Source organism: Eschrichtius robustus, chromosome 2 (assembly GCF_028021215.1).
Source record: "Eschrichtius robustus isolate mEscRob2 chromosome 2, mEscRob2.pri, whole genome shotgun sequence".
Taxonomy (NCBI): Eukaryota; Metazoa; Chordata; class Mammalia; order Artiodactyla; family Eschrichtiidae; genus Eschrichtius; species Eschrichtius robustus.
The window spans coordinates 177,790,477-177,818,437 of record NC_090825.1 but is presented as its reverse complement, the minus strand read 5'-3'; the positions used below and the strand labels follow the sequence as shown (position 1 = coordinate 177,818,437).

General features: G+C 62.7%; 2 protein-coding genes across 4 annotated transcripts; both read right to left on the bottom strand.

Annotated features, from left to right (window-relative positions):
* Positions 1 to 348: 348 nt before the first annotated feature.
* CSNK1G2 (casein kinase 1 gamma 2) lies at positions 349 to 27,870 on the bottom strand. Of its 3 annotated transcripts, XM_068537346.1 has the most exons (12): positions 27,586 to 27,867; positions 10,166 to 10,598; positions 3,180 to 3,220; positions 2,961 to 3,030; positions 2,734 to 2,882; positions 2,401 to 2,635; positions 2,250 to 2,335; positions 2,087 to 2,171; positions 1,837 to 1,985; positions 1,592 to 1,675; positions 1,400 to 1,506; positions 349 to 1,263 (listed from the first exon to the last, which is right to left on the bottom strand). In XM_068537346.1, exons 2-12 carry the CDS (start codon positions 10,347 to 10,349, stop codon positions 1,209 to 1,211), a joined length of 1,245 nt encoding a protein of 414 aa, XP_068393447.1. In that variant the 5' UTR covers positions 10,350 to 10,598; positions 27,586 to 27,867; the 3' UTR covers positions 349 to 1,208. The 3 variants fall into 3 exon arrangements, with proteins under 3 accessions (XP_068393447.1, XP_068393446.1, XP_068393448.1); XM_068537345.1 differs by having other exon boundaries at positions 2,734 to 3,030; positions 27,586 to 27,870; XM_068537347.1 differs by lacking the exon at positions 1,592 to 1,675 and having other exon boundaries at positions 27,586 to 27,868.
* On the bottom strand, positions 27,284 to 27,767 carry LOC137759089 (cornifin-B-like). The gene is made up of 2 exons (XM_068535006.1): positions 27,689 to 27,767; positions 27,284 to 27,585 (listed from the first exon to the last, which is right to left on the bottom strand). Exons 1-2 carry the CDS (start codon positions 27,765 to 27,767, stop codon positions 27,284 to 27,286), a joined length of 381 nt encoding a protein of 126 aa, XP_068391107.1.
* Positions 27,871 to 27,961: the final 91 nt, after the last annotated feature.

Genomic DNA, 27,961 nt, shown 5'->3' with positions numbered 1-27,961 from the left:
CGCGGGCTTTAGAGCACAGGCTCAGTAGCTGTGGCGCCCGGGCTTAGTTGCTCCGTGGCATGTGGGATCTTCCTGGGCCAGGGCTCGAACCTGTGTCCCCCTGCATTGGTAGGCGGATTCTTAACCACTGCGCCACCAGGGAAGTCCCAAACCCGGTTCTTACATTCACTTCAGTTCTGTTACCTTGTTTCCGACCGTTCATTTCTCCTGAGCAAGGGGGCTGCCACTCCCTGGCTCCTTCCCCAAGTTGTCCTGCCTCCTAGCCTGTCCCTTCCCAGGGACTTGGCTATCTGAGCTGCTGCTTGCCTCAGCCAAGCCCCTTGGAAAGATTGGACACCACGCTTGGAATTGGTTTCATTTTCCTTTATTTTTTTAAAAAAGCCCCTAAGTTCTATGGCTTCCAGGAAGCATCAGAGAAACGGAATTGCCATTTCTGTACACTTTTTGTAAAGCAAGACCTAGACGCACACGCGGGGCGCCCCCAGTTGCTCTGCCCTCAGCACGCGGGCCCCAGGGGACCACGGGGGCCGCATTGACGGGCTGCCCGCTCCGCACGCACCTGCGGGGCTCGGATGGGCTTTAAGGCGCTTGTCTCCACGGCTCGGCCGGCGGCGCAGAGCGACACAAGGAGCCTGCGGGCACGCGCCGCCCACGGGCCACGCAGTAGCCACCCCGAGTTCCAGGCCGGCGGCTCCACGAGCAGGTGCGCAGGACCCCCACGGGCCGCGCCCGCCGGCCTAGGCTTTGGTGCAGCATTTTGGTTGGGGGCCGCTCCCATCCCGCCTTCCCCTTTGGTCTGGGGAGGCCCAGGGCGGGCTCACCCCTGGCAGCAACGCCCCGCAGCACCCCCTCGAGAAAACGGCCTTTGGATCGAGGGAGACAAGCTGCACTTTATGACACTAACGGGCGAGCGGCGGGCTGGACGGAGGCGGCCACGCTACTCACTCAGCAGACGCGCAGGGGCACAAGGCAGGGCGGCCGCTGTGGTTTTCTCTCTTCCTTGTTTTAAATAGTTAATGCTCTCGGAGGGGAGGACTAGACACAGGTGTAGAAATCTCGGCCAAAGTCTTACGTGAAGGAAGTGACCCCACGCGGGGGCCGGCAGCTCTGCCGGGCCTGCAGTCTGTGTCCGGCGGTGGCCACGCGGCCGTGGACAAGCGGGCCCCGAGGGGCTGCAGCGGGAGGCTTCAGAGGCCACTGCCCCGGGGTCACTTGTGTCGCTGCAGAGATTTTCTCTTCCTCCTCTTGAAGAAACAGCAGCACCTGGAAGGGGTGGGCACAGGCTAGGAGGCGGCGCAGGCTGCGAAAGGGGGTGCAGGCTGGAGAAGGGGATGGGGGAAACGGGCACGAGGGGGTGGGCCCAGGGAGTCCCAGCCCCCAGCGACCGCGGGAGCCTTACTTGGTGTCGTCGGCCACCTCCACCTCTGCGGGGGCCGTGATGGGGGCGTTGGAGTGGCCAGCGGTGGGGTCGTCGGCATTCAGCTCCCCGTTCGTGGAGTTCAGTGCCTGCGGGGCAAGAGGGGCAGGGGAGTCCTGTAGGCCCTGCTTTGCCCCCCCCCCACGCTGCTGGGGTCCTCGGCCGGCCCCTCACCTGGTTTTTGCTGTATAGCAGGGCTTTTTCCCGAACCTGAGGCTGCGAGGGCAGGTCGGTGTGGACCGTGCCGATGGGCGTGGGCTGCAAGGGGGCAGGATGCGGCTGAGGCCCGGCAGCTACCCCCCCGCCCCCTCGTCACGTGCCAGCCACCCCCGCCCCCGAGCACAGGGGCTTCAGGGTCCTTGCCAGCTGCCCCCACGCGCCAGGGGCCCCTCCAGCGCCAGCCCTCCCCCGCCACGTACCAGGGGCTTCCCGGCCCAGTCGTACTCGTAGTCGAACACGAAGCCGCTGCGGTCAAAGAGGTCGGTGAAGAGCTTGCGCAGGTAGTCGTAGTCTGGCTTCTCAAAGAAGTCCAGGCGCCGCACGTAGCGAAGGTACGTGGCCATCTCCTCTGCGGACAGCGACATGGCTGGGGGGCGTGGAGGAGCGGGGGCGGGCGGCACTGGGCAGGGGGTCTGCGGGGAGCGCGGGGGCCGGGGGGCAGACCCTCACCTGGGAAGCTCTCACAGAGCACCTCGATGGGCGTGGCCCGCTTGGTGTCCCCGATCTTCTGGTAGCGCTCCTTGAGCGTGTCGGCCTGCAGGGAGAGCACGGTCGGCACCGAGGTGCCGCCTGCGGGAGACCCCCAGCCCCGCCCCGGCCCCGGCGCGCCCACCTTGAGCCCCTGCCAGGGCAGGCTGCCGCGCAGGAAATACATGAACATGTGGCCCAGCGCCTCCAGGTCATCACGGCGGCTCTGCTCTGCGGGGGGGACGGCAGGTCAGCGCGGCCCTCGCGCCCCCCCGCCCACCCCGCGCGCCGCTCACCCTTGCCCAGGTGCGTGTTGATGCTCATGTAGCGCGCCGTGCCCGTCAGGCTCTTGTGCTCGCGGTACGGGATGTGCTTCTTGGTCTCGGGGTCGATGTACTCCTTGGCCAGGCCGAAGTCGATGATGTGGATGGCGTGCTGCCGCTTGGTGCCCGGTCGCCCCACCAGGAAGTTCTCGGGCTTCACGTCGCGGTAGATGAGGCTCTTGGTGTGCACGTACTCCATGCGCGTGATCTGCGGGCGGGCGGGCCTCAGCGGGCTCCCTCCGCCCTGCCCACCTTCCCTCTGCCGCCCCACAGCGCCCGGCCCCCTCGCCCTCCCGCGGCCCGCACCAGCTGGATGGCGATCATGAGCACCGTCTTGAGCGTGAACGTGCGGTCGCACAAGTCGAACAGGTCCTCCAGGCTGGGTCCGAGCAGCTCCAGCACCATGGCGTTGTACTTCCCGCACGGGCCGAAGTAGTAGACCTGAGGGACGCCCTCTGCGGGCGGAGGACACACAGACTCACGCGACGCCCGGGCGGGCTCCCCCCGCGCTCCCACACCCGGCCCCGGGGTACCTGCGGCGCTGAGCTGCTTGTAGAAGCGGTACTCCAGGTGCAGCTGTGGCGCCCGGGACTTGATGGGCTCCTGGGAGGGACAAGGGGACACGTGGATGTCACGCAGGGCGCGGTCCTGCCCTCCTCCCGGCCCGTGGGGACAGCCTCTGCTGGGGGCCGGCGAGGGGCCGGCCCGGCCCGGGCTGGGGACTGGGGGCAGGGGGCAGGGCCCGGACTCACCAATTTGATAGCTACGTATTCATTTGTATAGAGATTCTTTCCTGTGGGAGGAGAGGCACGTCAGGTCGGCAGGACCCCCAGCACACAGGAGACCGCTCACGACCCACCCCTCCAAGGGGCACCTCCTGTTCCGCGGCAGCCCTCCTTGAGTGTGGCCCATCCCTCCCGGACCTGGAAGGGAAAAGGATGGGCCCATCCCGCCCGGGCTCGCAAGGTACTCCCACTGGCGTGGGAACCCCCATCTGCCCCCGCACCCTCATCTCCTGGGCCCCCTCCCTGCCGTCCTGCCCTCTCCTCCAGCACCGCCCCCCAGGCCAACCCTGCCTCCGCCCACTCGGGGCTGCTCCCAAGTCCTCTGCGGGATCCTTCCCGCCAGCACGCCAACGCGCTCCAACTTCTCCCATCTAAAAAAGTGAAAACACAACAAAGAGTCCTGGTGACCCCAAGGCCTTTCTTCAGCTCCAGCCGCAGGGAACCTGGAGGAGACATCACACCCCTCCCACACACCCTCCCCACCGTCCCCAGACGCTCTGTGAGGCCCCCCCGCCGCCTGACCTGCGCTCACCGCTCCGGCCTCTAGGGACCCCCGAGGGCACCCCCCATTCCGTAACGCCAGGAACTCCGGCCTTGAGCTGTACACGTCCAATGGACAAACCCCGCCCCCTCGCTGTGAAGCAGGGGCCCCGGCCAGGAACCCATCAGGAGGGAGCGGCCAGGAACCCATCAGGAGGGAGCGTAACCTGCGTCCTCAGCTTAGACAGACATGCCTGGGGCAGGACGTCTCCCGCGGCCCATCGCTGGCCCACCTGGACCTCCAGGTGCCCACGGAGAACAAGCCACGGCGCTCAACCTCACGAAACTGCAAAAACACACGCTCCAGAACCCGGCGGAGCTCAGCTTTTCACCTGCTACAGTTCCTACCACTGGCTGAGCCCCAGAGAGTGCGGCCCCAGCCCCTGGGCGCCGTCTGCACGCACAGTGAGCGCCGCGTACACCGCTCCACCCTCTCCGCCCCTCCCACCTTTCCAGGTCCTCAGCCCCGACTCAGCCCCACGGTGCGCTGCTCCTCCAGGCGACCTCACGCCCGAAGCGCTGTGCTGCTGCATCTTATTTCTGAGAGGATCCAGTGTGGGAAGAGGCCTCAGCCTCCTCTCCATCCCACTGCAGTGGGACAATCTGGGAGACAGCTGCACCAGGCCGTTCCACCCCACCCACGGGTGGCCAAGACACCGGTGTGTACGACCCCACGAGCCGAGGTCGGGGGCCTGCATGCCTGTCAGTCAGTCCCCCGGGTCCCTGCCCATCCCGGGTGTCTCATCACTGTGGTGCCTGGCCTGGAGTCTTCAGCTCAGCCTCAGCTCCTCCAGGGCCTTGGTTTCCATCCCAGTCTATAGAGTCAGCTGGTCCCCAGACACCTGCAGGGGTGGCCCCGAGTCTGCAGAAAACCATCCTGTCCACGTCTCCAGAGTTAACTTCTCTCAGCGATGTTCTTAGTGCTCAGCGTAGAGAGAGTGTGCGGCCTTTGTTAGATTTATTCTGGAGGCACCTGATGGGTTTTGGTGTTCTTACACGATTGGGACTATTCTTAAATTTTTATTTTCCAATCGTTGCTCCAACAGAGAAATACAGTTGATCTGTGTTGGTATATGCAGCAGCCTTACTAAACTCAATTCCTTTCTAATTGTTTACTGAAAGACTACTCTGGCCTCCGCACGTGGACAATCAAGCCGTCCGAGACAGGTCACAGCTGTGTTTCTTCCTCTCCCAGCTTTCTTCCTCTGCTCTGTTCACTGCCACCGTGCGGAGGGGGTGCCCACAGGGGCCCCTCCTGCAGACTCCACTCCCTCAGTTACTACGAGTAAAAGGCACCCAGCGGCAGAGAAAGAAAGCGCCCATCTAGTCCTCGTTCTCATTTTCATTAAATAACAGGCATGCCTCTTGTGTTTCCCCTCAACATTTTATTATGAAAGTTTCACACATTCAGAAAAGTGGGAAGAGCTGTGTGCAGGGAGCCCCACGCCCTGGCTGCCTGGGTCACACAATTCGCGATTGCTCTGTTCTGCTGCACAGCTGCGCAGCTATCACCTGTTCATCTCATTTTCAGATGCATCTGGAAGTTGCAGACCTCAGTACCCTGCCCCCTAAACACTGCAGCCTACAGATCAACTTCGATTTGTACTTAGTGCTTGGCTTTCCCTTGGGAGGAGGCATTTACCTGGGAAACGCACAGCATTTGATGAGCTCTGGCAAATGTGTGCTCCTGTGCCACCCCGATCCTGTGAGGACAGAGCACATCACCGCCACCTCACCTCCCGAGAGGCGGAACCACCGCACATGCTCCCTGCTCCTTGGGGTTCCCTGCACACGCATGACGCGGCTCGCTCTGGCTTCCTGCCCGGGCGCGTCCGTTGCAGCACGGACACACCTGGCCCGTCTCCAGCGTCCGTTACTGAACGCTGCGCACGGGCCTTCCCGCGAGGGTCGGGTCACTTCTCGGGCAGGTTTGCTGGCTTGTGCTGCACACGGAGCAGAAGTCCTGTCTGGGGCCAACAAGGCGAGGCGCCCTCCACGCCCCCCAGCCGCTTATCCGTCTGCTTCTGGGAGGTGTCTGTTCAGATCTCTTGCCCAGTTTTAATCGCAGCACCTGTTTTTTTATTACTGACCAAGCTGTTGTCTTCTCCTGCGTCCTGGGTACCAGCACTTTGTCCAATGGTGCTCAGCAAATAGCACCTCCCAGTCTGTGGCTCGCCTACTCGCGCTTTTTTTTTTTTTTAATTTAATTTTACTTATTTTTGACTGCTTTGGGTCTTCGTTGCTGTGTGCGGGACTTCTCTAGTTGCAGTGAGCGGGGGCTACTCTTCGTTGCAGTGCCCGGGCTTCTCACTGCGGTGGCTTCTCTTGTTGCGGAGCTCGGGTTCTAGACACGCGGGCTTCAGTAGTTGTGGCATGCGGGCTCAGTAGTTGTGGCGCACGGGCTTAGTTTCTCCGTGGCATGTGGGATCTTCCCGGACCAGGGCTTGAACCCGTGTCCCCTGCATTGGCAGGCGGATTCTTAACCACTGTGCCACCAGGGAAGTCCCCCTACTCGTGCTCTTAACAACATTTTTGGATATTTAAACTTTGATGATGTCTAACTGATCCTTTCTGGTAATTGGTCATCTTATTCTGTGTCTTGGTCAAGAAACCTCCTGTTTTGACTGTGCACGTGGGGAAGCCAAAGTCCCGGAGTCCAGCTGAGTTTAAGGTGAGCGTGTGTGTGCGCACGTGCACGCGGGCGTCTGAAGTCTGGATTTACAGTTTCCCGGGGACCTCGGTGCTCCAGGCTCTGAGCCTCACCAACAGCCAGCTCAGCAGCAGGTGTGAAAAGTGGGAGAGTCTGCAAGGCCTGACAGAGAACGCCTCCGGGGGGCCAGGAGCAGAAGGCAGATGCCGGGGCTGCACAGGGCAGGAAGACGCTGGAGCCTCCACCATCCAGAGCACGGAGGCCGCCCTGAACTCCCCGGACATTTGGCTGAGAACCCAGAAAGCCCACACACTGGGAGGGGGCAACTCCAGCCCTTGAGTAATGCCTGCTCACCACCCACCCTATCAAAGCTGAAAAACAGTCCCTGATGGGGTCAAGATGAGTCACCAGGATGAAGCATGATCCAGACCTCATGTGTGGCACCCACATTGTCCAACACACAATAAAACATCACTAGACGTGTGAAAAAAGGAACAGCACTGCAAGAAGGAAAAACAGCGTCAAAGGCACCACAGACACTGCATTGAAAACAGCTACTGCAAAAGGGAACGCTCCTGCACTGTTGGCGGGAATGTAAATTGGTGCAGCCTCTGTGGGAGACAGTATGGAGGTTCCTCAGAAAACTAAAAAGAGAATTACCGTATGATCCAGCAATCCCACTCCTGGGCACATATCCAGACAAATCTCTAATCCAAAAAGATACATGAACCCCTGTGTTCATTAGCAGCATTATTTACAACAGTCAAGACATAGAAACAACCTAAATGTCCATCAACAGAGGAATGGAGAAAAAAGATGTGGTGTACACACACACACACACACACACACACACACACACACACACACACACACACACACACACACACACACACACACACACACACTGGAATACTACTCAGCCATAAAAAGAATGAAATAACACCATTTGTGGCAACATGGATTGACCTAGAGATTATCATATTAAGTGAAGCAAGTCAGAAAGAGAAAGACAAACACCATATGATAGCACTTATATGTGGAGTCTATCTATGAAACAGAATCACAGACACACAGGACAGACTGGTGGTTGCCAAGGAGGAGGGGTTGGGGGAGGGATGGAGTGGGAGACTGGGGTTAGCAGATGTTAGCTAAGACGTCAGCAGACACAACAAGGTCCTACTGTATCGCACAGAGAACTATATTCAGTATCCTATGATAAACCAATATGAAAAAGAATATTTAAAAAAGAATATATGTATAACTGAATCACTTTGCTGTACAGCAGAAATTAATACAACATTGTAAATCAACTATACCTCAATTTAAAAAAAGCTGGGACTTCCCTGGTGGTCCAGTGGTTAAGAATCTGCCTGCCAATGCAGGGGACACGGGTTCGAGCCCTGGTCTGGGAAGATCCCACATGCCGTGGAGCGACTAGGCCCGTGAGCCACAATTACTGAGCCTGCGCGTCTGGAGCCTGTGCTCCGCAACAAGAGAGGCCGCGATAGTGAGAGGCCCGCGCACCGCGATGAAGAGCGGCCCCCGCTTGCCGCAACTGGAGAACGCCCCCGCACAGAAACGAAGACCCAACACAGCCAGAAATAAATAAATAAATAAAATTAAAAAAAAAAAAAAAGAATGGAGGCAAACATCGAGAAGATGCAAGAAATGATTAACAAAGACCTAGAAGAATTAAAGAACAAACAAACAGAGATGACCAATACAATAACTGAAATGAAAACTACACTAGAAGGAATCAATAGCAGAATAACTGAGGCAGAAGAACGGATAAGTGACCTGGAAGACAGAATGGTGGAATTCACTGCTGCGGAACAGACTAAAGAAAAAAGAATGAAAAGAAATGAAGACAGCCTAAGAGACCTCTGGGACAACATTAAACGCAACAACATTCGCCTTATAGGGGTCCCAGAGGGAGAATAGAGAGAGAAAGGACCAGAGTATTTTATTGTTTTTATTGTTTTCTATAATAAAATGTTTTTAAAAATTAAAAAAAAAAAAAAACAACTGAGAGGAAACTGAGGGACCTGTGGGACAGCATCAAACACTCCTAATGTGTGACTGGAGTATGAGAATGAGAGACGAAACAGAGGCAGAAAGAACATTTGAGGTAATGATGGCAAAGTTTTTCCAAATTTAAGAAAAGAGTGTTAATATACGTATCTTAGAAGCGCAATGAACCCAAAGCAGGATAAACAGAAAGAAAACCACACCTAAATTAAGGCCGAATCAAAATCTGAACCCAGAGATAAAAAGAAAATCTTTGAAACAGGCACAAGACAGGACATACTATATATAGGAGAACAGTGGTCAACAGTAGTCATCAGGGAAATGCAAATAAAGTCCACAGTGAGGCACCACTTCACACCCGCTAGCACGCTCCAAATGGAAAAGCCTGACAACTCCAAGTGTTGATGAGGATGTGGGATGCTGAGAACCTTCACACGCTGCCCGCGGGAGTTTAAAGTGGTACGACTGCTTTGGAAACCAGCCTGGCAGTTTCTCATAAGCACGCGTGACCCAGCACTTTGATGAAAACACTCGTGCACGAGACCTGAAGAAGGGTGCTCAGGGCAATTTTATTCACAACACCCCAAATCTGGGCACGGTCAAATGTCCCTGAGCAGGAGAACGCACGAACAAAACGGGGTGCAGTCATACAAATGGACAGAGTAACAAACAGAGACTAACTGCAGGCCCAGAAAACCACATGCACTGAGCAGGAGGAGCCTGGCAGGAAAGAACACATTGCCCCTCGGCTTCCAGGAGCCCCAGAGGATACCGAAATCTGCAGCTGCTCCAGCCCCTGACATAAAACCGCACAGCACAACCAATACAGTCAGCCCTCTGTACTGCGGGTTTCGCATACTGAGGTATGGAGCAACAACCAAACCTTGATTCTTAAGAAGTGTTTTAAGCCAAAAGCTGCTACCCCCGCAGTCCCCAGCGCACGCTCCACCATCTGTTTACCCAGACCTGTGCTGTTTAGGCTGCGGCTCCCAATGCCAAGGCCAGAACCCAGGACAGCCATCTGGGTCCCCAAAGCCGCAAGGGGCACCCCCAGGCTGTAGGACAGGACTGGGCCGGGGGACGTGAGTGTGCGTGTGCGCACACATACGTGCACACGCTAATGGGGCAGCAGGGCTGGGTCGCGGAAGCCCCGTCAGGGGAAGCTGAGGAGTCGGCCACCGTGCGGCGCAGGTCGGGCTGGGCACGCGGGGCCCCGCACTCTGGGGAGGGCGCCCGTCTCTCCCACGCCTCCACCCTTCCCACGAGCAGTTTGGGCCCCCGCTGCTGACAGCCCACTGGCCCAGAAACCCAGAGCCCAGGGCAGTGAGGATCCGCTGCTGAGCCCCATCCCAGCGCCTCTGGCACGGCCAAGGTTCAGGCTCAGGACGGGCCTCTCCTCCCAGCCTTGCGGGGCCGCTGGGCGTGTCAGACACCAGCAACACCAGCCGACAGACACGGACCACTAGACGGGGGCTGGGGGTCGCCCACCACTAAGCTCCAACCACTAGGTGCTGTGCAGGAGATGCCCCTGGACCCCGAGCTCCGCGTCGCCATCCTCCCGAGCTCTGTGGGCCTGGAGCCCCCGGCACAACCGGCCCACAGCTGTCGGGGTCCAGCCCTCTGCAGAGCCTCCTCCGGGGGCGGGGGACAGAAACCCACAAGCGCTTACCTGCGTCCCCAGCCCTCACGACCACCCCCGCCCCCGCGTCCCCGGAAGTGAACGAGCGGGGCTCACCTAGCCGGAGCTCCCCGAAGTTGCCACAGCCTATCTTCTTCCCGACCCGGAAGTTGGGGCCCACCATCAGGACCCCCGAGCTGGTCCCCGAGCTCCGGACGCCGTGGCTGCTCCGGCCGGCGGCCTTGGACATTCTCCGGCCCTCCTCCGACTCCCCTTTCCCTCCTTTCTTGTCAAAATCCATAAGTTTGTGGTACCCTGGCCTCTCCACGGTGACTCTGCTGCCGTGCAAATCCCGGCTCCACGGAGACCTGCGGTCGCGGTGGCTCTTCGGGGCTAGCACCCCATGGCGCCCAGCGGGCTCCTGCTAGTGAGACACGGGCGCTTGCGAGGGCCCGGCCGCAGCGCTCATCTTGGTGGCCTCGGGGTCACGCATGGGGGGAGGACACATGCTGCTGACAGGTCCTGGGGGCTCAAATCTCGTGGCTCTCAGCTGCAGGAGAAACAGAGGCGCGCGTTAGAAGGCCGCAATGCACCCACCCGCCCGCCCGCCCGCCACGCACCCCGGGGCCCAGAGCACAGCCTGGCCGGGGACCCGGGACTGGGCGTTAAGTGGTGGCGGGACCGCGTTCTGGAAAGATCTCTGACATGCAGGTGCGACCTGTGACCTTCTGGGGGCAGAGGGGAGGGAGGCTCGTGCAACCTGTGACCTTGTGGGGGCAGAGGGGAGGGAGGCCCGGGCCTCCGAGAATTCCACGTGCCACCTGCCAGCCCACCCCAGGCTAGAGGACGGCTGTGCTGGGAGAGGAGACGCCTAGCTGAGCAACAGAGGCCCCAGCACTGCTCCTCGGAAGAGGAGAGGTGCAGAGCAGAAAGTGCCCGAGGCTAGGAGACAGGCCCCTGCCACAGACCCGGGGGGCCTCCGAGCTGCCTCTCCCCCACCCCACCCCTGCCCAATATCCAGGAGACATCAACGTCCCCAGGCCTCGTTCCAGGAGCCCGTGACCCTGTGGTCAGGTGGGTGACCGGCTGCTGCTGCGGGAGAGTGAGCAGGCAGGAGGGGCTGCGAGGGCCCCGAGGGCAGGCAGATGGGCTCTGAGCCTGACGGGGCTGGCTGGACACGTGCCCCCAAGGCGAGTCCGGCCTGGCCTCTCCAGCAGAAAGCTGGGCTGTGGAGGGAACGGCGGGCACCCCGATAGCCCTCCGGGTTACAGGGAGGGGCTGGCCACCCGAGCTGGGGGGTGGCGATACACCCCCAAGGTCTGTCTGTGGTGCCGGCTTCTCCCTCCTCCCACACCCGTGTAGACTAGTCACCCTGCAGCTCAGACGGACGGGGCTCTCCCCTGCCAGCTGGCCGAGCCTCTCAGGCCGCCCCCTCCTCTCAGCGAGGGTCACAGGCCCTCCCACAGCACGGCGCCCTCCTACAGGCCCTCGCCTCCTCCTGTCTCCTCTGGCCAACTCTCACGCCAAAGCCACAGAATCGCTTTCGAAAGAAAACACTAACCTGCTCCTATAACGCCTCCCCCATGCCCTCTGCCTGCCCAAGCTCCCCCCGGCCCAGAGTGGCCACTGCGAGGCTCACACCTGTGCTCCCCTCCCCACCAGGCACTCGAGGGCTGACACCTGGTGGAGGCCACGCCCCCCTGAACGTCTGCAGGGGTGAGGAGGGGTGAGGGGAGGTGAGGCCAGGTGAGGGCCCTGCCCACGGTCGTTGGCTCTTCACGCCAGGTAGGCGGCCCAGCTGCAGCTCATCCACAGCCCATGAAGGCACCCGGGGGGCCCCTGGCAGGCTGTGGCAGGACCAGCACTGAGGTCCGGTGCCCTGGGGTGGGGGGCGATGAGGGGGTCGCCTCCCATCCCCGTGGGTGCCCGAGCCCCCAACTGGCCGCCCACATGGCCCCCAGCGTCCCCACCTACCACCAAGGGCCAGCCAGCCACCGTGTCACCGACGGCACAGGTGCCAAGAGTCGCAGGCCGAGAACAGGCCCGAATGAGGGGACCTCTGGCCATGTGCCCAGAGGCAGGCCCACAGCCGGCAGGATGGGGTGGGGGGAAGCTCACACACGCGTGCACACGCCAGTCCGTGCTCGGCACCCACGCAGGTCATCGCTGCCTGGGGAGGGCGTGCAGGGCCAGAGCGGCCAGGGCCCGGGAGCCCGGGAGATGCCCAGACAGGCAGGGGCCCAGGCTGCAGGACAAACCTCACCGTTTAAGGCCGGCAGCTTCCCAACCACATGGACGGTGAGTGTGGACAATCCGACCCCAACAAGAACTGCGTGCCCAGCTCCACCGCTGCCTGGGGTTCCCGCCAGCCGACACCCCAGTACCGCAGCCGCGCCACCCGAGCAAGGGGCCGGCCCGGGGCCACGTGCGCACGGCCCCTACCGCCAGCAGCGCGCCCCCGCCCGAGACCAGCGCTGTCCGCGCCTGTGGACGACACACTGGTCGCTGGCCAAGCGGTGCCCCTGCTCGGGCGGCCACCCGTCTGTCTCCACCTTCACCGGCTGCACTCGCAGGAGACGGACCTGAGCCGAGGGGACGCCACGGGGGCACTGCAGGCCCAAAGGCAGGCAGGGAGGGGCGTGGCCAAGGAGCCGGGCCCTGGACAGAGCAGGCCGCTCCCCACACCCTCGGCGTCTCAGGGCTTCCAACCCACGGGCCAGGCCGCTCCCCACCTGTAAGCGGTTAGTTCCCTGTGGGGGGCGGGCGGGGGGACAGCTGTTCACCATCAGGAATTTGGGAGTCGACTGGGAACAGCTGTTACAAACTTACAAGGAAATAACTACATTAACAACAAAGGAAATAGTGGGACCTCCCCGCTGGTCCAGTGGCTAAGACTCCACGCTCCCAATGCAGGGGCTCTGGGTTAGATCCCTGGTCAGGGAACCAGATCCCACACGCCGCGCGGCACGGCCAAAATAAATAAAGTGGACAGTTCAACGGTTCTTACTGAACCACGGCTTATGCTTGCAGAGTTGTGCTACAATCACCTCAAATTCCAGCACATTCCATCACCCCAACAAGAAGCCCCGTCCCCATCAGCAGTCACCTCCTCCCCCTCTCCCCAGCCCCGGACAACCAGGAACCCACTCTCTGTGTCTGTGGATCTACCCGTTCTGGACGTTTCCCATCAGTGGAATCACACACCGTGGGTCCTTCTCTGTCTGGCTTCTCTCACTGAGCATCGTGTTCTCAGGGTCCGTCCACGAGTGTCAGGGCTTCTGTCCTTCTCGTGGCGGAGGGATGCTGCTATGTGTGGAGGGCACGCTCAACCACGGGAGGACACCTAGGCTGTGCCCGCCTTCGGGCTGCAGTGAACTGTGCGGCCGGGGCGTTTGTGTGCAGCCCCCAGGAGGCGAGTGCTGTCTCCCGGCTCGGACGTAGGCTGCAACTGCTGGGTCAGGTGGAAGCTCTATTTTAATTGCCGGAGGAGCTGCCCCCCTCCCGCGCCCGCCCACGCCCTCCGCATCCCCCGGCATTGCTGCCGCCTGGCTTTGGGACAGCTGCCAGGGACGTGGGGGTCCCGCTTCACCTCCGGGCACACGTCGCCCCCAGCGCCCGTGCCAGCGCCGGACACGCACTCATCTCAACGGGTGCCTGTGGAAAAGGCACCTAGCAGCGGGGGAGGTGCACACAGGGACCAGGTGGAGCCAGGCTCGGAGCGGCCGGACTCCTGACCACACAGGAGACTGTGCACACGACTCACTTCTGGAGCTGCCGGGAGGCCGGATGGAGCAGGACCAGGCAGGGGGCAAACACTCCCTGAGATGGGAACCAGCCAGCGTGGGATTCCTGCAGAAAACTGAAGCCACAGCCCCTGGTGCCCGGCCCCCTACGTCTGCTGTTTCGAGACCTGTACACACGCAGCGAGCCCATACCCTGTACTCCCTGGGCACTTTGTTCCCGGACCACACGCCTGGACACGCTACCCTCATTCCTCTGAAATCCTCCCGGATTCCATAGAGAGGGAACACCAAAATCTACAGGCCACCCTGCTGATGGACACTTAAGGGTGGTTTCCAGCCGGATTTTCTTTCCTGTCAGAAAGAAATTAAAAACACATGCCTGGGGACTTCCCTGGTGGCACAGTGGTTAAGAATCCTCCTTCCAATGCAGGGGAAATGGGTTCGAGCCCTGGTCCGGGAAGACCCCACGTGCCGTGGAGCAAATAAGCCCGTGCGCACAGCTACTGAGCCTGTGCTCTGGAGCCCGCCACAACTACTGAGCCCACGCACTGCAACTACTGAAGCCTGTGCGCCTAGAGCCCGTGCTCCGCAACAAGAGAAGCCACCGCAGTGAGAAGCCTGCACACCACAATGAAGAGTAGCCCCCGTTCGCCACAGCTAGAAAAAGCCCAATGCAGCCAAAAATAAATCAAAAAAAAAAAAAAACCACACACGGGCCTGTGCACACACACGCAGGCACACCAGAGGCGGATGTAAAACCCATGGGAATTTCAAAGATTAAAAGGTGACCCCTGCGTTCTCCCAGCTCCTCGGCTCCACTCCCCGAGGACGCCCCGGGCACTCCCGCCAGGCACTCCCGCCTGCAAGCGGCAGAAGCAGCCAGGGTGCGGGGCAGGCGGACACCAGCAGCAGGCCACCATGGGGCCGTGAGCTCAGGGGGACGCACACACAAGCGGGAGGGGACGAGCGCGGAGGTTCTTCGGGAACCTCTGAGGGTGGTCTCCACGCAGACGAGGCCAGGGCGACTGGGCGCGCCGCGCCAGTGCGGGGTGGGTGGGCGGGCGCCTCGCAGTCCCGCGTCCCGCCACCGTGACCCACGCACCCCCGCGGGCAAGGATTCAGGTCTGGGTCCTGCTTTGTGCAAGCAGCTTTTATGGGGAAGGGGGCCCCGACACCGCCCAGCCCCACAGCACACACAAGCAACCCCTCCCAGGGCCCCACTCCTCTGTACTCCAAGCCCACCTGCCTGGGAGCCCCGGCCCAGCCGCTGGCACCTGGCTCGCTAGCAGGCCTCCTTTCCGGGCTGCGACCCCCTCTTTCAGGCCATGTAGGACTTGTTCTCGGCCCCAGCCCGAGATCCACAGAGGCACGGCCTTCACATTCCCAGGTGCAAACCCTTCCGAGCCTACGGAACCTCTGACGGCCACAAAGCCACGAGACACGCCCCCTCGGGCTTGTTCGGAAGCGCCCCTACCCCCAGGTGCTCACTCCCAGGCCCTCACTCCCAGCCCCTGCAGGACGCAAGACTCAGGGTCCGGCGACACTCCCCTCGGCAGACCGTTCTCCTCTGCCAGACCCTTCTCTGCCGCCTCCTGGGATGGCTGGTGTTAGGTGAGCGCTTACTCCGCGCCCAGGGCTCAGGCAGCAGTGGGCTCCCAGCCACACCCCCAGCGGCAGGCCTGCTCTCCCGCTCACACGGTCCACCAGGGGGCCCTCCAGCCAGCGCGAAGAGGCACGTTCGCCAGCACACCTGCGGCAGCCGGCGAGCCAAGGATCCAGGAGGCGCCGTGCAGAGACGGGCGTGACCGGGCACAGCAGGGAAGGGGCTCTGTGTGAGCCGCAAGCCTGGGCACAGCCCGCGTTGACAGGGGCTGCGGCGGTAGACGCACCGTGTTGGCCCCCACGCCCCGACGTCCACGGGGCTCCCGGCGGGCAACCAGGGGCAAAACCAGAGACCCTGGTGTGTATACTCCCCACCCTGGCCCCCAGCCCACACGCGATGCCAGAGGCCCCACCGCAGCTCACCCGGCCGGGCCCACAGCAGCTGAGCAGGCGTGTGGCCACCGCGGGGAGGCGGGTGAGGAGTCCTAGACCCTGAGCCTCCCAGGGACAGGACGCCAGCCCTGCTCACCCCACGAACGAGAGCAGCCACCCCCAGCATGCACGGAGAGGTCGCCCCACCATGCACACGACGGTTATCCTGGGTCCCCTCCTGACCTCACGGGGGACGGCAAGAGCGAGTCCCCCGCTGACCTGGGGGGAGCAGGGGTAACAGAGTGGACACAGGGCTAAAACCAGAGCCAAACGTTGCCAGGAGCCTGGGAGTCTGCAGGTGCCCCCCGGCACACCTGGGGGACCAGGAGGCAGGTGTGTGTGATGCCAGCCCTGATGCAAGCGCCGAAGCTAAAACTCATCATGGGGGGGGGGGGTACCCAGTCCTCGACCCAACCAACATGGCCCTCAGGTCCTCCCAGGGGCACCTGGACTCTCCTCCCACGCAGGGAAAGCCCTACAGGGGTGTGCGCTCTGCTCAGACCCTCATGGCCAACTTAAATTCCACAGGCCCCGCTGAGCCCCGACCCACCCCCCTCGCCGCCCCAGGCCAGTCCCCAGGCGGCCCCTGGCCTGCCTTCCAGCTCAGGTGAGTTACCTGTCATGTTCCTTGGGGGGTCCTCCATCTCGTCAGGGCCCGGGCCAGGTCCCCCTCGCGGAGGCCCCGGGAACCCCCTTCTCTGAGCGCCTCCACCCAGTGATGTCACAGTCCCTGGCCGACATCACGGGCACAGCCCTGGCCCAGAGGCAGGGCCAGTCTGGGGCGGAGGTGGGCAGCTTCCCTCCTGGGGGCGGCCTCTTGGAGGCTGCCCGGCTCCACCGCACACGGCAGGCCCTGGTGGGTGCCGCCTGGAAAACGCCGGGACTCTGGTGGGATCGCGGCTGCGGCCCCCTTGAGGCGTCTCCGGACACGCGTGTCCCTCCATCAGGCTGAGCCCGTTTCCGTCCCACGGGGTCTTGGTGACACGTGTAGGGAGGGCCTCCTCCCCAGGGTCACCCAGAGCCGGGGTTGGCGCCCCAGCAGCCGTGAGCACCCCGAGCGTCAGGTCTTGGTGCCTATGCACCGCTCCCCAAGAGGGACCCGGACCCTGGAGACGTGCCGGCCCTGGGGCCGCAGCCTAGAAGCTTGAGGTCACCGCAACGTGGAGTTACAGCACAGAGTTAGGAAGTGGCCCTAAAACAGTGACCAGCCCCCGGGACGAGGTCGACACCTAAATGAATTAGGCAGAAATGGGTCACAACACACTGACCCATACAGACAATGGAACACAACCCTGAGTAGACGAGAGAGGAAGGGGCACCCCACCTGGCGGAGGCTGCAGGTAACCGCCACCGGCAACGCTGGAGCACGCTGAGGCCGCGGCCCGGCGTCACCTTCTTAGCGACCACGAGGAAAAGTCCGTGTGCGGCACAAGCCAGCCCGCGGCCCCGAGAGGAGGCGCAGGGCTGCTGCCCAGACCCTGCGCCCCATGGAGAAAGGTGTGGAAGGGGGCCAGACCTCATGCTCGGGGGCAGCCGCAGGCTCGGGGTCATGGAGAGCAGGTGTGGGCAGAGATGCACAGGTGCAGCCAAGTCACAGACGAGCCCAGGAGGACTGGGGAACTGAGAGCGCTTTCCGTCAAACCTCTCCACAGACTTGAAACGTTCTCACGACAGACCCCGCAGCCTCAGCCCAGAAGTCACCGGGCAGTTCTGCGCAGGGGCGACTCGAGAACCTACCGGAGGAGCGCTCGGCAGTGACCCCTGGACACGGCACCTGGGACGAGCTGAGGTGCTGCGTCGCTCACAATGCTGGGAACGGGTGGGCCCGGGCCACGGGGCCACGGGCTCACTGGACTGTTCTCCCTACGTCTGGGCACGTTTAAAAGTCCCCCAACAGAGAGCTAAAAGGAGGACAGGAGGGGGTCGGGGAGGGACACAGAAGGCATCTGATCACGGGGACGGCGGGCATCCAAACCCGCCAGGTGGGTTCCACCTGATGCCAGGTAGAACACAAGGCAACTGGAGGCGCAGAGACAGGGCCGGGCCGGCCGCACGGGCATAACTGACCGTCCTGCCCCAGCACACGGGCCACCCACTAACAGAAGGCAAACACACAGAAGCGCGCTCGGTGGCACCAGGCACGTGCCAGGAGCTCAGCACTGCCAGGGCTGCCGCACACCGTCCTGGACGAGCAGATCTGGAACCTTCCATCACCGCGAAGGCTGGCCTCTCCCTGCAGCCCCTCTGCCAAGGCCTTGTCCACACCTTTGCGGTGAGCTAGCCGCCCGTGGAGGGGGCAGCAGCACCCCAGCCCACATGACGGGCCCTGCATGACCCCTCGTCCTGGGTGCTCAGATCAGTTGTGCCTGCACTGCAGCCCCGCATCGGTTCCAGGAGGGGGCTGAGCTGTGTCCCCCAAAGACATGTCCCACCCCTGGAGTCTGGGACTGTGACCTTATTTGCAAATGAGGGTGGGCCTGAAGCTGTGACGGGTGCCCTGTGAGGAGAAGAGACAGAGACAGGGAGACGGCCATGCCCCCCACCCCAGGAGAGTGGGCGACACCGGCACAGCCCGGGGGCCTGGGGCAGAGAGGACGTGGGGCAGCGTGGACTCTGGCTGAGGACAACGTATGAACACAGGCCCATCAGCTGGGACACAGGCGGCGCCGAGGGGCTGGTCGTGGGCACACGGGGACCCTCTGAACTGATTCACAGGCTCTCTGTAAATCTAAAACTGTTCTAAAACAAAGTCTATTTAGGGACGTCCCTGGCGGTCCAGTGGGTAAGAGTCTGCCTTCCGATGCAGGGGACGCGGGTTCGATCCCTGGTCGGGGAACTAAGATCCCACATGCCGCGGGGCAACTAAGCCTGCCCACCACAACTACTGAGCCCACACGCTCTGGAGCCCATGCGCCACAACTGGAGAGACGCCCGCACCGCAACGAAAGATCCCACGTGCCACAACTAAGGCCCAACACAGCCAAAAATAAATAAATAAATAATTTAAAAAAATAAAGTCTATTTAAAAAACAACCTCCACCTCCTCTAGCAGCTCCCCCAGTACCCGCCCAGCACCCACACCGGGCCTCACTCCAATGTCACCCACCCAGCCCCTCGAAGAGCACCACGGCGCTCACCGCCATCGACAGCAGCCCGTCCACCCAACGCGCTCCCCAGGGACACAGCAGGTCCCAGGGGGGAACATGGCGGCTACTCGCTGAAAGGGGTCCGAGAGCACAAGGGGCAGAGCAGGGAGGAAACGCGAAGGCCTCTGCGGGCCAGAACGTGGGGCGGGGACACGTGCGCCGATGGAAACGATGGAAACCTGGGCTCTCAGGCCAGGTGCTGGGAGAGGCACGTGAGGGCCCGCAGAAGCGGCCTCCGCGCTCCCACAGCAAGGAAGCCACACTGCAGCCCAGGGGCTCCTCTGTGCCTTCCCCGCCCCGGCGAGCACGTGCAAACTTTCCTGAGCTCAGGAGCAGGGGGGAAAAGGGTGGGGAAGAGGGTTCTCAGCACGGCGCCTCATGCGGAGCCCCAGCTGGGCACGGAAGGCGGGTTGCGGGGGGTGGGGGGACACGCAGACGCAGGGGCCGGAGAGACACACGAGGGAGGACATTAAGGGGCGCCCAGAGCACCTGCAAACTCGCCAGAAAACCACACCCACCGGCCCACCCGGCCAGCCCCCCACCGGGTGAGGCGTCTGGGACAAAGACCCGCCCCTCCCCTCAGGGCCGGGGGCAGCACGAGGCAGCTGCCTCTGGGAAGGAGGCCCAGTGCCTGCCCAATGGGCTGGGCTCCTGCATCCAGGCTGGAGCCTCCGCGGTCCTCCCTCCCCACCCCCCCCCACCCAGACCTGGTGCACCGGGAGCTCGCCTGAGGCCCACAGGCTGCAGCAGCGGGAGGGCCGGGCCTCGGGGACACGAGCACTACCTCCCGGGGAGGAGGGCTTCGTTTCCCTTGGCGCAGCCTGAGACAGTCTCTCTCCCCGACACGGAGGAAACCTGCAGCCAATCCCGAGGGGGGCCGTCCACAGCGTGTGGCTGGACCCGCTTACAAACACGCCCGTGTTGTTCAGCGGTCTGGAAGGACTTCACCGACGCGTGGCTGGTGCCCACCTCCTAGATTCTGAGCGAGTTCTCAAGACATTCCCACGCTTCGTCATAACGTCCATTCTCCTCAATGTGCGTGTGGCTTTTGCTACTGAAAACACCAACGAGAGGACAGTGGTTTTGTGGTATCACAACGGGGGGGGGGGGGGCCACCTGGCCCTGTGGGGCCTGCCGGTCACTCCAGGCACCGGACGCGCCTGCTCAGAGGAGAGCAGGCAAAGGCACCAGGACCGAAGTCCACGGGCCAGCCCGTTGTCTGTGATGTCAAAGGGAAGGACCAGCCCCAGCGCCCACATGCTCCAAAGGGCTGGCATTCTGGAAAGTGCAAGGCAGTGGGAGAACGGTCTTCCAAAAGCCAGCCAGGGTTCCCAGGCTCTGAGGAGACAAAGACACCACCACAAAGGACAGACCCCAACCCAGGACAGGAGAGATGCTGGGAGAGGCCAGGACACAGAACCTGGAGAGGAAGTTGGCGGGGACGTGGACAAATGGGACCCTCAACCATGGCAGGTGGGGCAGAAGGTGGTGCAGCCGCCATGGAAAACAAGCAGCAGGTCCTCAAAAGTTAAACCTGCAGTCACCACTCGACCTACTCCGTGTCCACCTGGGGCAACTGAGAACACGTCCACGCAGACCTGTGTCCGCACATCCACAGCAGCATGACTCATGATGGCCAAGAGGTACACACGACCCAGACGTCCATCAACTGAGGAGTGAATAAATAATGTAGTCCCTCCACGCACGGGAGCATGACTCAGCCACGAAAACGGGTGAAGCCCCGACACTCGCTACCACGTGGACGGACCCTGAGAACACGATGCTCAGCGAGAGAAGCCAGACACAGAAGGACACACAGGGTGCGATTCCACTGATGGGAAACGCCCAGAACAGGCCAATCCACAGACACAGAGAGTGGTGAGTGGTTGTCACGGGCTGGGGAGTGACTGCTCGCTCATGGGGACATGGCTCTTCTGGGGGTGATGGAACGTCCTGGAAATGATTCTAGTGACGGCTGCACAACTTGTGAATACACTAAAACCACCGAGGTGAACTCGCCAGCGAACTTCATGGTCTGGGAGTCGTACCTCAGCTAAAACCAGGGGCGTGTGTGGCATCTCCACAAAGCTGTCTGGAGGGGCACAGGGCGCGGGGCTTGGCAGGCAGCCCAGAGAACAGGGCTTGTCCAGCGCAGATCAAAGTCCGACGCACATGCAGCTGCCAGAGCCACGCCTCCCACTCCCGCCAGTTGAAGCAGCTTCTGTGACAGGCACGCAATAAATCCTTCAGAGGAATCGAGGGGTTCGTGCCCACAGGAAGTAAGAGACGCAGACACCGGCGAGAAGGTGGGGAGAGGAGGAAGGGCTGACTCATGGCCTCGGTCCTTCCCAGCAGCCCTGGATAAGGCCCCAGGGGCACAGAGGTGTTCCCACGATGGCCCAGGACGGGCTCACGCTCACCTGGGCACTCTCGGGAGCTCCCTTCTCACCCCAGAACCGCCCCGCTGGCCTCTGGCCCCGCTCAGCGAGCAAGCAGCACCCCGACTTTGGTCCCCCAGATCGGCCGCGAGCTGGAGCAGCCTCCACTGCCCAGAGGCTGCATCAGAGTCACCAGATGCCCAGCCCAGCCCACCCCCAGATGCGGAGGCCGGGGCGGGGCCTGCAGCCACCTGGGAGCACCACCACCCCATCGCGAAGGTTCCCCTCCACACCCCGCAGGCCGGCCACTGGCCCCAACCCACTGAGGCCAACACAGCCCTGAGCCCCAGATGGTAGGCTTGCCACCAGCCCGGGGTGGCCAGGCGTAGATAAAAACACAGGGCACCCAGCCGACACGGAAATTTAGATAAGCAACTAATAACTTCTCCTACAAGTATGCCCAACGTGCTATTTGAGACCTATTTATACTAAGCAATTTTCGGTGGTTTGTCTGAAACTAAAATCTCACTGGGCGCCCTGCACTTTTAGCAGCTCCACGTGCCCATGCCTGACAGCAGCGCGGACAGCCTCTGGCAGGACTCACATTCCCAAAGGCACGGATGTTTTCTACTCAGGTCCGTGTATTTGTTAAAATCAAGCGTCTCCTATGAAAACTTGGCTTCCAAGTGGTGACGAGCCACGAGTGTGAAATATGCGCCCAAATAGGAAGGACATAAACCGCCTCAACAGCAACTGCTCATACCAATTAACGTTTCAATGATCATACCTCAGAAAACGAAATTAAATGACATAAACGGAGCGTCACCTGCTGCTTTCTACTTTTCAACCAGGTACCGGCACGCTGTCCGCCATCCACACGGCTTACACCCTGTCTGTGTTGTGGGCCGGGGCTGGGGACCCTGATAGATACCTGGGCCTCCAAAATACTCCGCACCGCCCGCAAGCTGGGTACTGTCGTGACCATTTCAGACGGGGAAGCCTAGGCTGGGGTGTGAGAGGCGCCGGGCGCGCCCTGCAGCCTGCCTGGGCGAGCGGCACTACGCAGGGGCGTGTGGGGACTGGCCGTGCTGGAGCCTCAGCTTTGGAGGGAAGGCCGTGGAGCGTCCAGGGGAGACGGTCTCCTGATCGGCTCTGCCCCCTTCATCTGGCCACAGAGGAAGCCCCAACTCCCCGGGCAGCAGCCTGGAGGCCAGGGGCGAAACCAGGAGGGAGCATGAGGGTCACCCTCGGACGAGCAGCAGGGCGGCCCGAGGTGAGGGGGCAGACACTGCCCCATGGGGGGACCTTGGCCGGCCACCACGTCCGGTCCACATGAGCCGCATCCCTCTGGGCCTCCCCTCTGCCGGTCCCCTCCCCACCTGCTTCCACAGACTTCCAGCTCCTGGGGGCAAAGGTGGGCCTGTGGAGGCCCAGAGACGCACTCAGGGAGCACCTGAAACAGGCACCCACCGGGCCCTCAGCTGCAGCTCGCCGCAGGCTGCGGGGTGCAGGAAATACCCAGCTGGGGCGCTCGCCGGGCTGATCCTGCCGCCCTAACACCGGGCAGCGCCTGGGATGTTTGCGGCTGTCACGATGGGGCTGCCCTAGAGAACGACCCGGCCCCGACGCCCACAGTGCCGAGGGGAGAGACCTGGGTCTAGAAAAAGTCCCCCACACAGGTTCCCGCTAGACCCACGGCTGCAGCTTCAGGAAACAAGCAGCTCATGACTGAGAGCCAGCAGGCCGAGGGAAGGCCCAGGCCAGGGCGGGAGCTCCCCAAACTGCCCCCGTGCAGGCGTGAGAGCAAAGGGGGAGGCAGGCGCTGGTGGGGCGACAGGCACACAGGGTGCCACGAGGGGTCCTGGGAGCTATCAGCACTGACCTGGGTCCCCCCCACCCCGGCCCGCTCGGGTTAAGCTACGTGAGCGGCTGGCTTCAAGGCCAGCCCGTCCGTGTGGGTGATCCCCGAGACGGTGCGGCCTGGCACACAGCAAGGTCAAGTTTCTGTAAAGACACCAGTCTCCCAGCGTGGCCCCCTGAAATGACACCTAAGGCCTGTTCTAGAAGCAACGAGGAAGGGAGCCTGTACGTGTCCCCAGGCACCTCCCCCAACCTCAGCCCTCGCCACCCCACCGTCCCCCCATGAAAGCCCCTGGTCTTTCCGGAATTCTCTGCCTGGGATTCTTAATCTCAGCCTACTCCCCAGCCAGCTGCCCCGCTGTCCCGGCTGGGTCACCCACTGGGCGCCCAGCAGAGCTCTGCCACGTGCCCACCAGCCAAGCCCTGGAACCACAGCGAGCAGAGCCCCCCATGACAGGCGTGGCCGTGAGGGAGCACTGCAAACGCTCACCGGGGCCCCACAATGAGCGACGCTGCCCTGCAACCCTACGTCCTGCAGGGGGCTGGCGGGGGAGCGGCCTGGCCCCCAACACCAGGCGGGGCTGTCCCCTCATTCAGGAGGGCGGAAGTTCCACTTTTGGCTGTATTAGGTCTTCGCTGCGGTGCGCGGGCTTCTCGTTGCGGTGGCTTCTCTTTGTTGCGGAGCACGGGCTCTAGGCTCGCGGGCTTCAGTAGTTGTGGCTCGCGGGCTCTAGAGTGCGGGCTCAGTAGTTGTGGCGCACGGGCTTAGTTGCTCCGCGGCATGTGGGATCTTCCCGGACCAGGGCTCGAACCTGTGTCCCCTGCATTGGCAGGTGGATTCTTAACCACTGCGCCACCAGGGAAGTCCCCAAGAACAACTTTTTAAGACTGAGGTGCATCACGGACCAACGTAAAGTTGTGACATATACCGTATATCTATTTCTACCTTTAAATAGCGATCCTACCATGACCCAGGATGACCTGGGACCAGATCTAGCACCTGGGTGCCCCTGCCCGCCACCGGCAGGAGAGGCTCCGAGCAGCGGGAGGACGGTGGGCAGTTCTCTGTTCTCCAAAGGGCGGGCTGCTGGCGGGAGCACCAGGGAAGAGCAGTCCCGCACCAGGGGTGCTCAGGCACTGCGACACCTGCGCTTGCTGGGACCTCCTGGCACCCCGCACACACTCTGCACGGGCTCTGCAGGCTGGGTCTCCGCAGTGAGGGGAGGGGTTCGCCCTCTGGAATTTAAGCACCGCGGTCTGTCCCGAGCAACCTGGCTTCTGCCGCTTACTGAAAGGGACTCACAGGAAGGGCTGCGTGACAGCAGGGCAGGCCCACATCCGTGGACCGTGCCAGGTACCAGGGGACGCATGGGGTTTGGAGAAGGAAGTGCTGCCACCAGCCACTCTCCCGGAGAGTCCCACCGGCCCTCTGCGTGGAGCCCCGCACTACAAAGGCAGGCATGGGCTTGGCCTGGGCCAGAAGCTCGTGTGGAAGATGGGGCAGGAGGGAGGGGCTGAGGCCAGGAGAGGAGACGGGTGCTCACAGCCCCTGTGGGCCAGGGGAGCCCAGGGAGCCGGTCCTCCCGCCACCAGCCTCCTGCTCAGGCCGCAACCAGCGGGCACAGAGGTTCCCCAAGGAGCACAGGTCTTCCTACTGGAGGTCACTCAGGCCTCACCTCCTCATCTGTAGGACGGGCACTTGGGCCGTCGCCCAGCACAGGCCCCCCAAAGCTCCCGAACGGGGAAGGGCAGACAAGGAGCTGCCCGAGGTAGGGCCTTCCACACCTACCAGGCCTCGGGCCCGGTGGATCCTTCCTCCACGGCAGAAAGATTCCCAACCCGACGGCCAGAGCTCTCCCGAGCACACCCCCCTGCCTAGATCATGACAGCAAGGCCCCCACTGGGCCTGACAGCCCCAGCTGGACCCCAGACACTGACCACGACCCCAAGCCGCACGCACCACCCACGCTGACCCACCCAACGCCCCTGGCCATGACACCCCGCTGCCAGCTCCCTCCCCAGCCTGCAGCCTGGTAAGGCCTCCCAGTAAGGCCTCTGGGGTGGGTGGGGGCAGCAACCCAAACCCACAACAACCGTGAGGAGAAACCCTGCTGCTCTGAGGTGTCCGGGGCAGCACTGGGACGAGGCGTTCCTGGTGCCCCAAGACGTCCAGGGGACGTGCTACTTCCCCAGGTACAACCTTGCGGGGACTGGGCCCACCCTGAGTGCTCGCTCAGACCCACCAGTAAACCCCCAAGGACACAGGTTGGCCCTGCAGCTGTCCGGAACGCCTCTTGGCTGGCTGGCTTCCCCAGAGCTGGGATGAACAGATAGAAAGCTTTCAGTGTAAGAAAAAAAAAAAAAAAAACACCTCACCTACTTCCTCTTGCAATCCAGAGGTAATTACTATGTAGTTGAAAGGAGGAGGTTAAGATGGAACCAGCAGCAGCACTTCAGAGGAGTCTGTGTACACAGGGCTCTGCTGTCACAGCTCTGAGCCAGGGAATAAGATGCCTGTCCCCAGCCCGCTTCAGAAAAATTAGAGGAACTCGAAATCAGACCAGAAGACCCGACTGGCAACTACACACGGAAAAACCAGAGCCGGGCTGGACGACCGCTGCAGACCCCGGGGTTTGGCCCACCCCTAGGGTGGGGGGTCCAGCCAGCTCCTTCCCGACCTCCCTCCCTCCACGGCCAAACGCAGCAGACACAACTGGCCCCCCAGCCTGGGAGCTGTCCCCACCAGCTAGACCCCCGGCCCACACCCACCACCCCCAAGTGGCCCTCCCATTCCACTTCTCAGAGGCAGGGCCACAGACACCACCGCAGCGGGGGAACTGAACACCTGGGGCCCTGGAGACAGTGAGGCGGGCCTGTCCAGGCCTGTGTGCGCTCCTGGGGGCGCTACAGTCAACCCCCCAACCCACCTGGCCACGTGCCTGCAGAGCCACAACTTGGTGGAGACGCAGCAGATAAAAACAAACTCCTGGCGAGGACCACAAACTTCCCCCTTTCAAACCGGCGGCCCAGCTCAGCCTGTTCTCCTCAAGGGCAGCCTCCACCCCCTTCCAATCAGAGCCATCCCCCAGCCCCCAGTTTTGCCCCCAAATCAGAGCCTTTGTGCTCTCCCACTGATCTCTCACATCCCTGAGCCACAGGAGCCCGTGGGGGCCCGGAAACGCCCACTGAGCCTGTCCGTGTCCCCTGGGGCAGGGACGGGGGCCCCCAGAAGCCCCTCGGGATGGATGTGTGAACAACCCTGGAGTCCCAGATGCTGGCCGGGCCAGGGTCCCCTGTGGAAGGGGTTGGGGAGAGAATGCTAGGCTCCACCTACGTGCACAGAGCTCTCCAGGCCGTTTCCTGCAAACAATGCCATCCGGAGGCCAAGGGACTACCCCAGCTGCCCAAAGCCTGCCCAGGACGACGCCTCGGACGTCACAGCACGGCTTTCTCTCAGGCCCCCAGCCCGATCGTGAACACTTCCCCTGAGAAAACTGGGGCAGAGGAAACAGGGGAAGCACAGGGCAGGGAGGGGATGAGTGTGGCTGCTGGGCACGCAGACATCGCACCCCCCTCCCTGATCTGAAGTGTTTCCGGAAAACAAAGCCGGTGGCGAGGGCGGAAGGGGGAGGCGCAGCCAGGCGAGAGCCGGGAGTTCCTGAGCAGCCCACAACAGGTCCCCCAGACCAGACCCTTATTGCTGCTCCCCTTCCCTGCTCCCAGCTCCCCGCTAAAACCTGCAGGGCCACAGAGGGGCGAGTGTATGCGCCAGCGTGGGGAGGAGCGATGGGCCCAGTAGAGAGAGCTGGAGGGGTGGGAGGACGCGGGGAGCGGACCGTGGGCTTGAGCGCTGGGGGGTGGTGAAGGGGGGCGGTGGGGTGGGGCTGAGAGACAGTGGGGGACACTGAGGTCTGGAGTGAGGGAACAGTAGGGTCTGGAGTGAGGAATCGGGAGGGACAATGAGGTCTGCAGTATGGGGATTAGTGGGGGTGAGAGGTGACAGGGCCTGAGTTCGGGGGTCGCTGGCGGCGGCAAGATCAGGGGTGCAGGGGAGAAGTGCTGAGCGGTTGGGGTCTAGTGTGTGGGGGTCAGTGAGCTGGAGGGGCAGTGGGGTCGCAGTGCAGGAGTCAGTGGGGCAGCAGAGTCGGGAGTGCAGGGGTCCACAGGAAAGGGTCCGGACTGTGGGGTCCGCGGGGTGCGGGACACGGCGTGCAGTGGTCTGCGGGGGTCCGAAGTCTGGGTGTAGGGGCTGCGGGGTGACGGATCTGGGGGGTCCTCGGGATATAAGGGCGGCGGGGTCCGGGGGTCCGCGGGGGTGGGGCCGCAGGGCCGGGGCGCGTGGCCGCGGCCGCCGACAAGGGCGTCCGCGTCGTTACCTGACGGCCTCCGCCGTGGCCGTGGCCGTGGCCCCGCGGCCGGGCGGCCGGGCTGGGCGGCCCGGGCTCCCTCAGCAGCGCGGCGCGGGCCCCCGCTCCGGACCCCGTTCGCGCTCCGGCTCCGGCTCCGGCGCCCGCTCGGGCCCCCGCTCCCGCGCCACTGCCGCCGCCGGCCTCCGCATGTTGGGCGCGGGCTGTCCCCGCCGCGCGGGCGCCCGGCTCGCCCCGGTCTCGCAGCGTCGCTCGCGGCCCGCGTTTACGCCGCCAGCGTCGCGGGGGAGGGCCCGGCGCCCACTGCGCAGCGGCCGGCGGCCTTGGGGCGCGCGCGTGACGTCACCGCGCGGGGCGGGGCCCGGCGGCGCGCCCGCCGCTTTGC